This window comes from Leuresthes tenuis, unplaced genomic scaffold (assembly GCF_036924035.1).
Source record: "Leuresthes tenuis unplaced genomic scaffold, fLeuTen1.0.hap1 SCAF_24, whole genome shotgun sequence".
NCBI lineage: Eukaryota > Metazoa > Chordata > Actinopteri > Atheriniformes > Atherinopsidae > Leuresthes > Leuresthes tenuis.
In genome coordinates this window covers 25,123,015-25,138,534 of record NW_027325378.1, presented here as the reverse complement: position 1 = coordinate 25,138,534, position 15,520 = coordinate 25,123,015, and the positions used below count along the sequence as shown (strand labels likewise).

The window sequence follows — 15,520 nt, the reverse complement described above, 5'->3', positions numbered from 1 at the left end:
AGACCCATGACACAGACTGACCACAGAGATAGGAGGTCCCTCAGGTCCAACAGATAACTTGTCAACCTATTTTTTGTTGCAGGAATAGATGGGGTGGCTGACATTGACTTATGCTCAATTATTTTATGTAAAGACAACCAAAAAGCCCATGTGTATTCTGAAAAGTACGTATGTGAAACGTATGTTAATACAAGATTTCTGAAGAATCGCCAGTGTATCAGTTGGAATTTTGTTATAATGTATACAGCATGACAAAACCACCAATCTAATTGTATTGAATGTGCTAAAGCCAGAATATAAATCCTGAAATGAAGCAATGGCATTACAATGGCATTACAATTGCAAAATGAATCTTTTGTACCTAACACAGAGCAATGTAAAATTCTCTCTTTGTTGTTCCCAGCAGTTAAGAAAAGAGATGTACTGCCCTCAGTGTTGGCTTATAAGGGTAATTATATATGTTTCATCCACAGGGGTACAGGTAAGAATGTGGGTACACTCATGTCAGATAATTGTCAAGAATCCATCAATGTCACTCAGGATGCAGGTAACTACTCAGCATCTTGGTTTCGGAACCAGACTTCCATGAGAGCAGACCTCTGGTGGCTGTGTGGGGATATGAAACTGAGGTCCGTCCTTCTGCCTAACTGGCAGCTGCACAATAGCCCAACTACTGATGCCTTTCCGTCTGTTCCCTGAGGGGGACTTTAAGGCCTTGGGTGAGAAGCTGCAATGTCTCAACCATTTAACTGTGTCTGGAGGTTCATTTGACAACAGAGTGTACCTGGATAGCATTGGAATTCTGAGTCCCAGATGAATTTAAAGCTAGAAATCAAGTAACTACAGAGTTTGAATCTTTTCTTTTCTGGTGGGCAACAATAAATAAAAATGTTTATTGGATAAATTACATCTACAAGGCATTGCTGAACAATTAAAATGTTTGGAACTTTATACTGTTCCTTTATTCCTAACAATACTTCCGCAGATGGCAGAATCGCATCACTCTCTGCAGAGCTGATAGAAAATCAACGACCCCTTCACTGACATGATGGAGAATGGGTTGGTCTCTGTCTATTGTAAGAGCCATAGTAGCCACCTGTGCTTGATGTTGTATCACATGCTTGAGAGGACTGTCCCAAAGACTGATTGAAACCATCCTTACCCGCATAATGTATCAACAGGTAGAGGGTGATGATGACAACAAGCTACATGTAGACGATGGAGACGATGATACAGATAACATTTAAAGTACAAAGTACTTTGAATGACACCGAGTGAATTCTCGATGATTTGATGATATGTTGCTTTTTCCTGCTAACATTTGTCCACAGGTTAAATGAACTGCATCAGCAGCAGAACCACTACAGGACTCAAAGTCAGGTAACTGACCAGGTTTATGGGATTCTGGAATTCCCATCATGCCAAAATGATGGCGGAACAATCACAAATTTTTATCCACATGTGTACAAAAGGGTGGACGGCGACGCTAAACGCTCCACCCCAACTGAATGAAAAGCTGATTTGAAGAGTTCATTCCACCAAGTAACGTTTAACAATCTACAGCCTCCAACCACTGTATGGCTGAATTATATCCTGAAGTGTCCTAAAAGAGGATTACTTAGGGAATAAGAGGTGGTAAAGACCTCTTCCTGGAAGTGAAGTGCTAGTAACCTCTCCTTCCAAGATAGCTTAGCAGTTCCAGACCCAGCCGGACTGATGTTCGGCCAGAAGCAGACGATTGCAGAGTGGACTGAATAAACTGCATTGTATTATTATTATTATTGTTTGACTATTCTTGATTTTCATTTATTCTTATTTTTCATTTTATTAATTTTTCCATTTAATATCAATTTCATATTATTTATTAATTGCATATAATCATATTTTCATTTATTATTCATTATTCTTATTTTCATTTAATTAATTTTTTGTGTGTGTCATATTCATTCCATTGTATTAATTTTGTTCATTAATCATTTAGTCATAGTTTTATTGATTTTTGTCCATTTTTTAATCATTTAGTCATAGTTTTATTGATTTCCATTTGTATTGATTTTTGTCCTTATTGCCATGTATTTTTGGTTGTGTATCCGTTTTGTGTTTGCTGGTCACACCTAGGTCCATCACCATTCATCGAAATTAACGGTTCGGAGTGCGACCTTTGATACTGAGTGAGTGACAAAGCGGTCGGTCGCCAAGGAGAGAATGGGGCCATAGGAGAATTTTCCCGTAAATAAAGCAAATGGGTTTTTCGCTCCTATGCACTGCGATTGGTAGAAATACATTCAATGTTAATTGTACGGGGTGCAGGGTTTTTGGAGTTTTAATACTTCATAGCATAAACAGGGAATGTTGGAAAAATTATATAGTTATACTATGACAGAAGAGTCCCTCCATCTTTTCCTCTTCTATGATTCAAGCAAAAGTGTTTTGACTCTTGTACTTTCTCATAACATTAACTGGTGAGAAATGCCTTTTCCCATAACATTGAATGTTCCTTCCCATAACAAGGAATGGGGAGAGAAGCACCTTTTCCCATAACATTGAATGTTCCTTCCCATAATAATGAATGGTGAGAAAAGCGCCTTTTCTCATAACATTGTGTGATCAGCAAGCATAAACAACATAAATAGCTGGAGCACCATTTGGTCAGGAAGACAACTCTGACTGATCTTCCCGACAGGTTGTGTGGATTTGTGCGGACTTGTCTCTTTCTTGCAAGAAATAAATGTTTTGTGTTAATCGTATCCTGCGACTCTGAGCCTAATTTTAAGAGAATTTTTCTAACAAGTTTCACACTAACAAGTTTCATTCACAGATGTCCAGTCCTGTTTCCTCCCATGTACAGGGGTAGAAGAGCTCCTCTGCCTCATAGGGAGTGAAGGCCAGTCGGTTTCTCGTCCTCCTACTTTCAGGAGACATGATTTACTCTTTGGTTTTGCACCGAGACAGTTCCAGGGAGGATTATTATTCGCTGATTTATTATAATGCAGAGAGTCTACTTTCTTGGTTGTGTTATCTGTGCTCCTTAGCTTGCTCATCTCCGCTGTTTTGAATCAATGGCAAGGTTGTTTCATTTCCACATAGTCCATTTACCTCCACATTTACTTCTAAGCGATGAATTTTCGTCTCCAGTACTGCAATCTTCTACAGGAGGCTGTAGTAGTCATCTGTGGAGAAGGGAGGCATCTTGTTGCTAGTTAGCCTAACGGTTAGCACCTTTCCAGGCTATTTAGCTTTAGCTGAGTGCTAGGTGCACTGTAAATCAGGCTTCAGCTGATTCAGCTGAATATATTTAGGCATTGCACCCAGAAAGAGATTCTCCTGATTACATATCCTGGAATTTTCAGGGATGGAGTATGTTTTTACATTCACGTGTGACAGTGGGTAGAGAGCGTTTCCTCTCATTAAGAATGATGTATGGCCTAAACGAACAGCGGGGGAGACAGAAACTTTTTTGATAAAAAGAGAGGCGCCTAATATCATCAGTCGGAAAGTTGAGTCTCTGGCACCCATGAAACAGAAGGCTTCACCGGCCCTGGATAGTTTAATTCTCACATCCATAGAGTTCAGCAGGAGTCTTTCGCAGAAAAAAACATCCCCATGGAGGGGGCCCATGAGGTGTACTTCTCTGGAATTAGCTGTAATGGCAGCTCTCTGGTTTAATCCTCTGTTTGGACGGTTATTGGTCAGTATAGAGTCTATGGCTCCGGCCGTATCTTTATAATAAAAACCAGCGCTGAACTGACTCTTTAACCCTCTTAAGTCGACAAGATGGCGCCTTGAACAAAACGACCCATTGTGGCAAAAGTGACGTCATATTTTGTTCCTACTCTCCACTTCTGGTTAGCAGACATGTCACACTTCACATTTGACGCAAAAAACGCCATCCTTCAATGTAATTTTTTGAGCTACAGCAAGTTGAATCAGTACTAGTTCTTCACCGAGCGAGTACGTCATTGAGCTACAGCAGCAGAGCGACATACTCAGCATTAGCGAGTATTTTTTTCCAATAATCGCACAATGTCCACTAAAAAGTTTACCTGCAAAGAAGCGCTGGATCTTCTGTTTGATAATCCTTATTCTGAAGGGGAAAATCTACCTTCAGAAGATGACAGTCAGCTGTTAGCTAGTCCTGGCGCTAGTGGTGCCGCGTTCCCGCCCCACGTCTCTGCCTCACCAGCAGTCGGACAAAGTGTTTCCCTACACCAAACACCAACTTCAGATCCTTTGCCCAGCAATGTTGGTGGTGAGGAAAATGTTTCACGGGTCGAAGTTTGCATCGAGGAGTTAGCAGGCATGGCAGAACTGGAGGGAACGAGGCTGGGAGTATTGTGCGTGTTCTGTCTTTTTATCGAGCTCGCCAAGTGAACGCTGTGCTTCCTGACACGGTGCCTTCACAAAGTGTTCGCGATCGCACAGCCAGTAGCTTGACAAATCTGATGGACATGTCAGACGTGGTCGAAGTGTCAGTGGGACAGCTGTGGGAAAACGTAGCGGCGCAGTTCATGCAGACGCAGCCATGCTGTCTGTTCACTGACTGGAGCGCGTGTTGGCGCACTTGGTGGAGACATGACAGGAGCGCATTTAGAGGCAGACGCGCTGTGACACAGCGCAGAGCCAAGTCAGCCAACATGCGTCTCACTAAACCAGGTTATGGACATGCAGGGTATTTGGCTGATCAGGTGTGGTACAAAAATTAGATAAAGCCATTTGATGAAACAGTTGGATATCAGGGGGACAGAGAACTATCCAATGCTGATTCGGCCCTAGATTTTTTGCCACTTTTTCTCAATGATGATTCTGGAATTTATTGACTGTAGAAACAAATCGTTATGCCCATCAGTTTTTAGCCTCCCATGAAATCAAGCCACATTCAAGATTTCACCAGTGGTCTGATGTCAGTGAAATCGAAAAAACGCATCAGGACAAAACACACTACCAGTGGGTACAGATGAATAAATACACCTGTGTGTGTTGATGATTATAATTCATTCATGGGGTGCATTGACACTGCAGATCAAAGAATGAAGACCTAACTCTTTCCCCACAGATCAAGAAAGTGGTATAACAGAATTTTCCATGCTATTCTTAGCATAAGTATGGTGAATGCTCACATAATTTACTGAAGCTGTATTCCAGCTCCTCACAAGTTTCTGAAGGTCTTTGTGCAAGACGTGGTAACTGGTTTACTGGAAGGCTACTCCAGGAAAGAGAGCCATAAAGGGAGGAAGAAGTCATTGGGAGAAATGCCACAGAGATTCACAGAACGTCACTTTCTGTATAAGGCTGATGACCACCCAGATTGTGTCGTATGTTCTGATCGAACCCGCCCTAAAGGCCGCCGTCAGACAAATTACAGTTGTAGGCAGTGTGGGGTGGGTCTTTGTGTGGTACCATACAATGAAAGGTATCACACCATAAAAAACTACAAACAGTGTCACCTGGATGGATAGGCATAGGCCTATTTTGACCTCTGCAGGCAAACGTGAGGTTATCGCTCATGTGCATTTTTTCGGCCATTTACTAGAAATAATTTACAGTGTTGGTTTACTCTTTGCTATTTCCCTGAACATTTTGCATTGTCTAGTGCATTGAATATAGAATATTGAATATAGCACAGACATTCATAGGGGCATATTTGGGGAAAAAGGCTGCATTTCATCATTGAAACATGAAAATTTCATAAAAATTCTATAATCCAAGATGGCCGCCACGCCATGACGTCATAATATGCAAATTAGGTGTGTCAATTTGCTTCCTACATAAACTTTGGGTCATCCTCAACATTTCTCTAATTTACAGAAAGTCTCTATCTCCTATCAGTTTTAAGATATAGCCTTTTGAAATTTATTTGTCAAAATCAAGGATTTTAGAAAAAAACCTCTGGCGCCTAAAGGGTTAAAGTATCTTCAGAAAGGTTGAGCAGTCTCAATCACATCTCTATACGGATGGGTGGTGCTAGACTGTGAAATTAATCTGTCCCCCAGAGTAACGTCGCATTGGCTGAAGAGTGTATTTAGAGGATAATTGATGAGATCCACAGGTGCATCGTTCACCAAGTCTGTTCCATCTGCATTCGTGATCTTCACGCGTAACAAGGTATCATTCAGATCCAGATATTTTTCACCATCTCCCGGTATAAAAAACTCAATCGGTCCATTCTCAGTAATGGCGGATAGAGGCATAATTTCCATGTAGACCTTATCCTCGATAGAAAGCTGAGTCATAGGGACTGAAAGTAAGTCCAACTCCACTAGGGTGCATTCAGAGGCTTTGTTGTGTTCTCATCTCTTTTTATGATTCACTGAAAATATCCCTGCTCCGAGCAGACTTCCTTCCTTTAGGCTTGCTCTGTGCAACTGACTTCTTCTTTTTACGCACCCTTTGTATTTGTGATCCCCTCATACGTTGCTTCCTCTGTCTCCGTGACAGAACCATAATCCCTGATCCTTCTTGACCTTCCATCTCCGCAGGACCCGAGATTCTTCTCATGGCTTTGCCTATGACATCTGAGGCAATGTTCGTCGCTGCTGTTTTCAGATGTGGCTTGGCTATAGCAAAACCTTTTTTAACTAAGGATGCGACGAAGCAAAATAATTTTGAAAATATAGATCCTATTCCGCGGCCGTACATTACAGGTGCTCCATAAAAACCTGGCAAGGTACCTCCGACCTGGTTTTGGTAATAGTTCACGAAGCGATGAGGGTCGTCCCTCATGTTTATCTGAACCATGCTGCTTTGTTTTGTTATCCTCTTCCTGACACAGGCATCACCTCTGACTGAATGTTTGCTTGATACTGACTGGTGTCCCTGCATTTAGCTCTTATATATATGTCTGATCAGAGCTTATTGGGGAAACGTAGAATCACAATTCCCTCTTAATCTCTCTGTGATATCAGAGTGAATGACCATCATTTCATTACACGTCGCAATATTACGGGTCGGAAATGTAGCCTCACAATGGTTTTCCCCTAAGTGAAATTTACCGGAGCGTTCCGTTTTAATCTCAATATTGATGTTTTCAATGTGTCTCTTCGCTACAGGTAGATAATCGACATGGCTAAAGGTACGTGTGATTATATCGCCAAACTTCCCCTGTACTCTAACCGTCCGCAGGAGAGGGGCATAAGCATCACCAACTATTTGCGGTGCAACCACGTCGCTGTAGCAATAAAGCTGGTAGAAGCCTGATTTTAAATCCATCGGATAAGGGGCCTTCCTTGTATCAAACGCAATCCATTCACCACTCTTCACACCTAGCATGTAGCCGCCTGCCTGGTACACCAGTCTATTTTCAACCGCATTCACAAGTAAATAAATATCAGAACCTATTTTTCTAAGCTGTCCCTCAATCTCTGCCCTGAGCTGATTCAAATCCTTGAAATATTCGCACCCTATATTCTGGCAGTAGAACTTCTACTGCAATTAAAAATAAGCCAGATTCCTCGGGGCATTGTGCCACGTGTACGGATAAGAAACCTCTGTCAAGGCAACTTGACACGAACCTTCCAAATTGATATCCTTCGCTAAATCCACACGGAAACTGGAACTAGTATTATTCTTAAAGATGTTGAGGCTGGCGTTAGAGGGTACGGTGATGTAAAACCCCTCGTCCTCTACCGTTCGGTTCATGGTGTAATGTCGCTGGCAGGGTGTAGTGGAGGGCTCCTTTATACACCGCGAAGGTCACAGACTCTGACCCAACTGTTGAATTTTTCAGGCCAGTTTTTCCAACGGACAAAGGCCTGTTTTACACCCCTGATGGTGCAGCGCTTTAATATCTTCTCCACTTGATACATCTTGTCTTTATTCAGTTTAACTTTTTGGAGCTCCTCCGCATAACAGGAACCTTTGACAGGTTCTCCATCATTGTATACAGAGTTTGTATACAGGAGGAGATTGAGTAATCTGCTCGGTCACTGTAAACACTTCATCTGTAAAACTTTGTTCATATTTTTTGCCAAATACACCTCGCAGCTTAAATATTCTTACAAGGTCTCCTTTTTTAAACCTTATCCTCGAACCCTTGCAGAGTCGACCGATCCTACCCCATACAGGTTACGAAACACCTGTCGGGCATTTTCTGAAGTCACTTCCATCGGTATCATTTTGATGCTTGAGTGGTAACTGTGGTTGTAGCTTCTCACTAGATCCTGCAGGACGTCGAGGTATTGACGCGTTATTAGCAGTAAAATATTTCCACATCCTGGTTTTTAATGTGCGGTTAAACCATTCAATCACAGAAGTCTTCACTTCACTCGGCGTAGCAAAGTGTTCAATGCTGTGGTTCTCCAGCAAAACCTAAAATGTTTTGTTAAAAAATTCTTTACCGGCATCAGTTTGAAGCTTTATAGGGATCTCACTTTCTCTAAAAACAGATTCAAAAGCATTTACCACCTCTGTGGCAGTTTTTCTCTTCAGAGCGCGAACGTAGGCCTTTTTCGAAAATATATCAATGACGGTTAATAGATAATTATACCCATCATTGTGGTACGCCAGGGCTTGCATGTCGCAGAGATCTGCTTGGAATTGATTTAAAGGTCTGGTGACAAAAACTCTATTCTCGCAGGTTTATGCAGCGTGTATGTATCCTGCTCTGATAAAAACTCTTGCACTTTCTCGATCATAACCTTCTTACTACTTTCATCCTGCACAGCTTTATGTAACCTCTCTACTCCTCCGAAACTACTCGGGTGAGCAGGATCGTAGTAAATCTTTTTCAATAACCTCTTTTCAGCCATCTTACCTTATACCTTGTAATGACAGAAAACACAAAACGCAAGTATATTTCAACCTTGTCTTTATTCTCTCTCTTGTACTGTACCATTACATGAAAAGTAAAAATGTTAGTAATACATGATTAATAAAAGTTAAATGTTATAACAACATCACACATGACTACAATATTAGTCTAAACACAATTATTAATCTAAACAGGAAAAAATATATATGTATATATAAGAATAATGAAAAATTCAATTAAAAATAAGAAAGTTACATCCCTCCTTTATCCTTCCCAAAACTTTGTCATGGTCTGAAGCTGCTGCAATTTCTTTACATCTTCTCCAATCAACTCCTCATACATGTCGTGAATAGGGATGTTGATTTGTTTCATCATTGTCAGTTCATACAAGTAAGCTTCCGCCACAGCCCTGACTCTGCCGTCGTCCTCACGAATGTTGCGTGCAGTCAGAAGATGTTGAATAGAAGCAATGAATCATTGATTATAAAGTTTTCGCATCAGACCGCAGTAATGTTTATGAAAGAATTCATCCTCAAGCACATCTTTGCACTGATGTTGGCGTAAACTGGGGTGGTCCACCGTACAACCATAGCAGCATTCTACCATAAACTTTTTAATGGTCTCATTCAGGAGGTGTAACACTGCAGTTTTTACAACTTTGATAAAACCTGAAGGAATCCACCCATTGAATTCATCTTCACCCTCCTCTCCTCTATCATCCCGAAAACTTGTCGGGGTCCCTTGACCTTATGGAAGCTGAGAGTCATCCATCTCATCAGACTCTGCTTCCTCCAATACCCTGATCCTGGCAGTGGTGGTCTTGAAATCTACCCGGTAAAACCCCGTCTGGTGCAGAAGGTGAGAATTCAATCTTGGGAGAAGAGGCGGAGAAGCTCTTGGGCGAAGTCGCTGGTGAAGGTGGGTGATACAGATCCTGGCTGTATCTATTGCTGTCTGGTGAACCAAAGTCCGGTTCTGTGGACGATGAAGAAGGACTCCCTGGCGGGATCAAGAGCGATGGAGAACCACTCTCCGAATCCCAATCAGGGGTCTTCTCGTATAGCATCTTTTGGACGTTGGTTCTCAACCTGTTCTTCATGTTGTTTGCTGTGTGTCTGGGTCTGTGTAGGAATGTCTCCTTGTAAACCTGCAGGGGGTGTGGTTAATGTCTGGGAGGAGGAGCAACCTCGCAGAAAACGGGTTTATAAAGCCAGTGTTTTTTTGACTGCTAGAATTTCAACCCAGCTCTGGCAGCCGTGGAAGAGTTGGGAAACCCGATCTGCTATTTCATTCATCTCCACCCACGCTGCTTGAGGTATCGCTAGAAACGTTCTAAACACACCACAGTCAGAGTTAAAACACTCGACAACAAAAAGATCCCCATGCGTCTTTTCATTAGAAGAACCAGCGGCCAGTAACACCTGTTCTTGACTGCCACACAGCAGTGAAAACTACCTTTCTCTTGGCTAGCTCGATGTCATTCAGAGGAACCTCCAATCTCGTACGTTTGGCTGCAGGCGTTGTCGGGATTTCTTCAGGTTCTTCTTTCACTGATACCACTTCAACCGCTGAGTCCGAATCTCCTCCTCCTCCTCCGAGAAGACGAAGAACCACGAGTTCCCTAGTCATTGGAAGTTAGTTTACCCACAGTGGTCAGAGGGCCCACCTTCTCATCTTCCTCGTCGAGCTGATACAGACAGAGGTCGCCTGTTTCATACTTGAACACATAGCCCCATCTTCCACGCATTCCATAGGGCTCCAATGACCATTCTTCCTGGAGAGATCCAGGCGATGGTTGCTATGTTCTGCACAGAAACACCATACTCTTTTTAGGAGCATTTGGTATCAGAGGAGGGTCTTGATGTATCGTTTCTAGAGTCTCGCAAATGAGAGACAGAGGAGTCCACACCCTCTCCATTGTCTGCGTAGATTTCTCTTCTTCCAGCCTCACTCTGCTTCTTGTCCTAGCCATCTTGAACCAGCTATCTTTCACACTGAAGTTGTTCTCCGCACATGGCTTCTCTCGGGGTTTTATCCACTACTGATTTTTCGTCATTCCTGACCCCGACTCATACGATACTTAAATGCTGGCAGCTTCTCTCCTAAAATCAACCTTTCCTATTCTTTAATGAACCATTCTTTCATTTATTCCGTAATAAAACATTATTTCATTTATACTCTCAACAATTATATCTCACCAAAAATTACGTCACTGACACCACTCCCCTAACTTCGCCCTAACTCCTCCCCTAACACCCCTCCCCCCTCCCACTCAGGTCATCTAAAGGTCACCTGTCAAAATTTGACGAAAGGTGTACCATACCTATATATATCTGGACGTCCAGTCCAGGCCGCAACCATTACCCTCTGTCAGCATTCATCTATCTATATATATATATATATATATATATGTGTGTGATTATAACTGTTTCATAGATATATGATTATAATTGTTTCATATATATATATAATTTATCTATCTAATATATATATAATTATAATTGTGTCATATAGATATAATTATAATTGTTTCCATATTTTAGGCAACTCTGGCCATCGGTGCTGCATTGCTATTTGTGAATGTGCTGCATGGTCTCCACCATCAGATGGCGCTCACAGAGTCTAACGTCGATGTGGACGGGGCTCAATGTTTGACTCCGCCTAAATTGAGCCCTGATCTGCAGTCTGCAGTCAGGGGTACTTGGAAACTACTGCATGAACACTAGGGTGCCTGTGAGTGCTTTGAGAAAGGGAGGAGCCCAAGGTAGCCCCCGCTGCTCATTGAAGAGAGTAAGAACGATACCCGCTTTCATGTTAGAGTCTCCAAAGGTCTCCAAAAACACCAGAAAACGTCACTGGGTTTGTTGGTAGTCACTTCTTTGAAAAAGAGTTGCTAAGGGGGTCTGAATATTTGATAAATATAGGGTTAAGTTGGCAACACTCATATCAAAGAAAATTGAGGTATAATTCCCAGAGTAGGGGGCAACTATCAGTGGGCAGTGCTAAAATTAGTCACTTGTGATATCATTCCATTTCCTCCTTCTCTCTCTACTCTGTACATAAAGACAAGCCCAGGCATCATTGAAAAAAAAGAGAAAAGAACACGTACTTATTTACCTCTGTACAAATGATTGCCAGCTTTGAATGATAGTTAGTTACATGTGCTATTCTTTCATTTAAGATAAATGAATAACTTCACAATTTGAGCCTATTACTAATTTAAACTAACCAACATCAGCTTTGAATCACCTTTGTTATTTGAAAACATTGCTCAAATTTAATTTGTCTCAAAAATATAACACTAAATTAGATAACCTTAACATGTACTGATTGTGAAGCAGAAAGGTTTTAAGAGAACAACAACCAAAGAACTTGTATGGTACCTTTGTGTTTGCCTTAAGTTTTCCTCCCCCATCCAATAGCCCGTAATGATAAGCTTCTGCAACAAATGCATTCCTACCTTTTGTTAAAATAACGCAGTCATGCTTATACACCATTCCCAATTTGTTTCTAAGTCAACAGAAAGGGCCTATTGGAGATCTGACCTTTCACCTCTCTTCAGCCACACCAAATCCTTTCAGAACCAGTAGACTGGATCAATCATGTCCTCCTTTAGGGCACCACATTTCACAAATTGCTCGCAATATTCCGAGATTTCAATCCACTCCTGGGGTACCACAAGACATACAATTCTACCTAATTATATGGATTTCTATCTACGGAAGTTCCCAAATGTCTCTTGATAGCAATAAGATCAATCTAGCCTAATCTCGCTAACATCAGTACATTGATTTGAACGCCAACCTGATTACATCTGGAATGACTACAAACTTCTCTGCCAAGCATTGGAAAAAGAGTTTTTGAATGATGTTTCTCAGTATGATTTAACTACTGTCATGATGGACGAAAGGAGCTAACACAGCATTTCTGCTACCACTACCTCAATGCCGAAAATGTTCACTGAAAATCTCCATCCTGCTACTAATCATCCCATTGGAGTTATGGTTAATGCTCGCGCTGCGTGAATGGGCTGTATTAGCATTTCAAAGCAGAAAAAACAGGCATAACCCGATGTACTGGCCTTGAACGCGGAGGTGGAGGTCCCTCATTGGCAACAATCACAGCGGTCTAGGGATGGCCTCTGACGTATATACTCCAAAACCCTTGTGGCCCAGTTGCGAACCAAGCACCACAGTTTCCCATCAAACTCTCACAGGGGTAGGTGTTTCACCAGCCAACATGAGAAACAGCCCACTCAAAACAGCAATGGCAATTACAGACATCGGTCTTGCCATACATCGTTGCACACTGTGTGGTCGTAACCACCACCACATCAGGAGTCAACTGAAATGGGCAGGGTTGTTGACAGGGACCACACAGAATCTCAGTAATGGTCTAGTGAAAGGGGAACCGTCCCAGCCTCTGTTAGGTTGACATTGATAGCCTTAAGGCTGTTGTTAAAAATGGAAGAAAAGATAAAAATTTTAAAAAACGTAGGTTATGTTACTATCCATACATTGTCTTTTTGATTGTTGATTACGTGTCGTACAGTCAACCAGATCCAGTTTGACTCTTAAATAATTCAAATCAAAGACAAAAGGGTCAATTACAACTTTCTCAAAACATTTATTAATTTTTTGCCGCTTTGTTATATCCAAATAAATTAGGTCAAAATTGCCTTGAAAAAAATTAATTATGTATAAATATATGACTAGCAGAATACAGAGGTGACTATGGATCAGTATTAGGTAGGGCAACAATTTACTTATTTTTTCATTAAATTGTTTGTTTGTTTTTATCACAGGGTGTTTTGTACAATAGGTTAACCAATCCTCAGATGTGTACTTGAAAGGACATCATGCTAAACAAAAGACAGAAAATAGATATAACATAAAAGAAAAACATTTTTTACACATATGCATTTACAAATGCTATCCTAATTTGAAAGCTGCAAAACAGTTTTGGACAACAGAATTGGTTGCAGTATATAGTGGTAGGGATGTGATGTTAACAGTTGAAGGCAATCTGGAAATATCTTTAGATTAAGGACATTGATGAGAAAAAGAAAATTACACCTCTCCATTGCAAAAGACTTTGGTTCTGTCCAATCTCAAGCAAACTCTGTTGTCCCTACCTTTTACTTCAAAACTAAATGTCTTTGAGTTTTCTGGAATGTTAGTTTGTTTATTGCAATGTTAATGTGTTAAGTGAAACGTGTTTTTATGAAGTATTTTTGTTGTCATAATTTGCACTTCAGGCAGTCATAATAAATTCATGTGACTGTAAAACATTTATCATGCAGCAAACATACAACAATGACATATTATGCACCTTAAACAACAAACTGTAAAGTTTTTTTTGTTTTTTTGGGGTTTTTTTTACGATATGTATTTGATTAAATTAATCAAGTATTTGATTAAATTAATCAAATACATATCATAGTAGTTTAAGAGGACCCATCTACTGAGGGATAACTGAGTCAATACATATCTATAGTTACGCTGAGAAGTGATTTGGAGATATTTTTACATGGTTGTTTAGTTGCTCTACATGACGCACAGTCAACGTGAAGAACTCGGGAATAATACCGGAGTTTTTAAGACTTGCTCCCACTTACAGTTTCTATTAGCCTACCTGGTTGTTTTTACACAGGTCCGCCCACATACTGGTGCCGTCTCCTCCGCGCATCAGAACGTGGTAAGTGAAGAAGTAAATTCCGGGAATGGAGCAAGTGAACTTCCCTGTTGTAGGATCGTAGTGGTTTCCCAGGTTGGTCACCACGTCGTCAAACTTGAGCACTTCATAGCCTTCATGCTGCTTTTTCAAACCTGCGTAAAAGGCGATCTTGGGCACGGTGCTGTAAGTGGCTGCGCTTATTGCGCCAGCAGATGCGCTGGGTCCCGGTGGTCCTGGTAAACCAGGTCTACCCGGTTCACCCTTCTCTCCTGGTGGCCCAACTGGACCAGGTGGTCCAGGCTCACCTGATTCTCCCCGTGGACCTACCTTACCCGGTCGTCCCGGTTCTCCTTTCGGACCCTGGATAAAAGTTGGTAAAGACTGCACCAGGCTGTTGTCTGAGACCGCGTCTGCTGTTATGGTACTGGTGGGAGATCTGGTACCGTACGGGTCGCACACCATCCTACAAGTACCAAGCATCTCGTAGTGCGCACCAGTTCCCGCTGAGTTGACGAGAACCGGGATAAGGATGACCAAAACGAGAACCATAACGACCCCCAGGACCCCAGCCGCCACCAGTCGCTTCCTGCAGACCAGCTGCGACAGTGCAGGACGACCCTGCTGCCTGCTTTTGGGTGAAATTTTGCTGGCTGGAGAGAAAGACTTTCGAAAAAAAAATGCGTTTCGAGTTGCACTTTAGTCTTTGTGATGATAATTTATTTATTTTAAGCAGAACTCCCTATCCTTGTCGTTCAAGCTATTTCTACTCCACACGTTTCTTGCTGATGGCTGCTTATTAAAGTCCGTTTGAAAGATCATCCATTCAGCTGCTGTTAACTCACACATTTCAGCATTTCACATCCAGATGGGAGTTCTGCCTTGCCTCAAATCCACAAAAGTCATAACCAGAGTCTTACACACGGCAGAAGCATCAGAGAGAGAGAAAGAGAGAGAGAGAGAGAGAGAGAGAGAGAGAGAGAGAGAGACGGGGCGGTGTGTGTGTGTGTCTTTGATATCCAATAGAAAAAGAGCAGCTTATCCAAAGAAAGCCCAAATACTCATCTTACCATAAATTATTATTATTACTATCATTATACT

General features: G+C 41.6%; 1 protein-coding gene across 1 annotated transcript in view; it reads right to left on the bottom strand.

The window, feature by feature from the left end:
- The window catches only part of c1ql3a (complement component 1, q subcomponent-like 3a), an 88,367-nt gene extending 73,396 nt beyond the window's left edge, over positions 1 to 14,971 (bottom strand). Inside the window, exon 1 of the mRNA XM_072378791.1 lies at positions 14,381 to 14,971. Coding sequence (XP_072234892.1) covers positions 14,381 to 14,971 — 591 coding nt within the window. The remainder of the gene's footprint in view (positions 1 to 14,380) is intronic.
- Between the last annotated feature and the right edge of the window lie 549 nt (positions 14,972 to 15,520).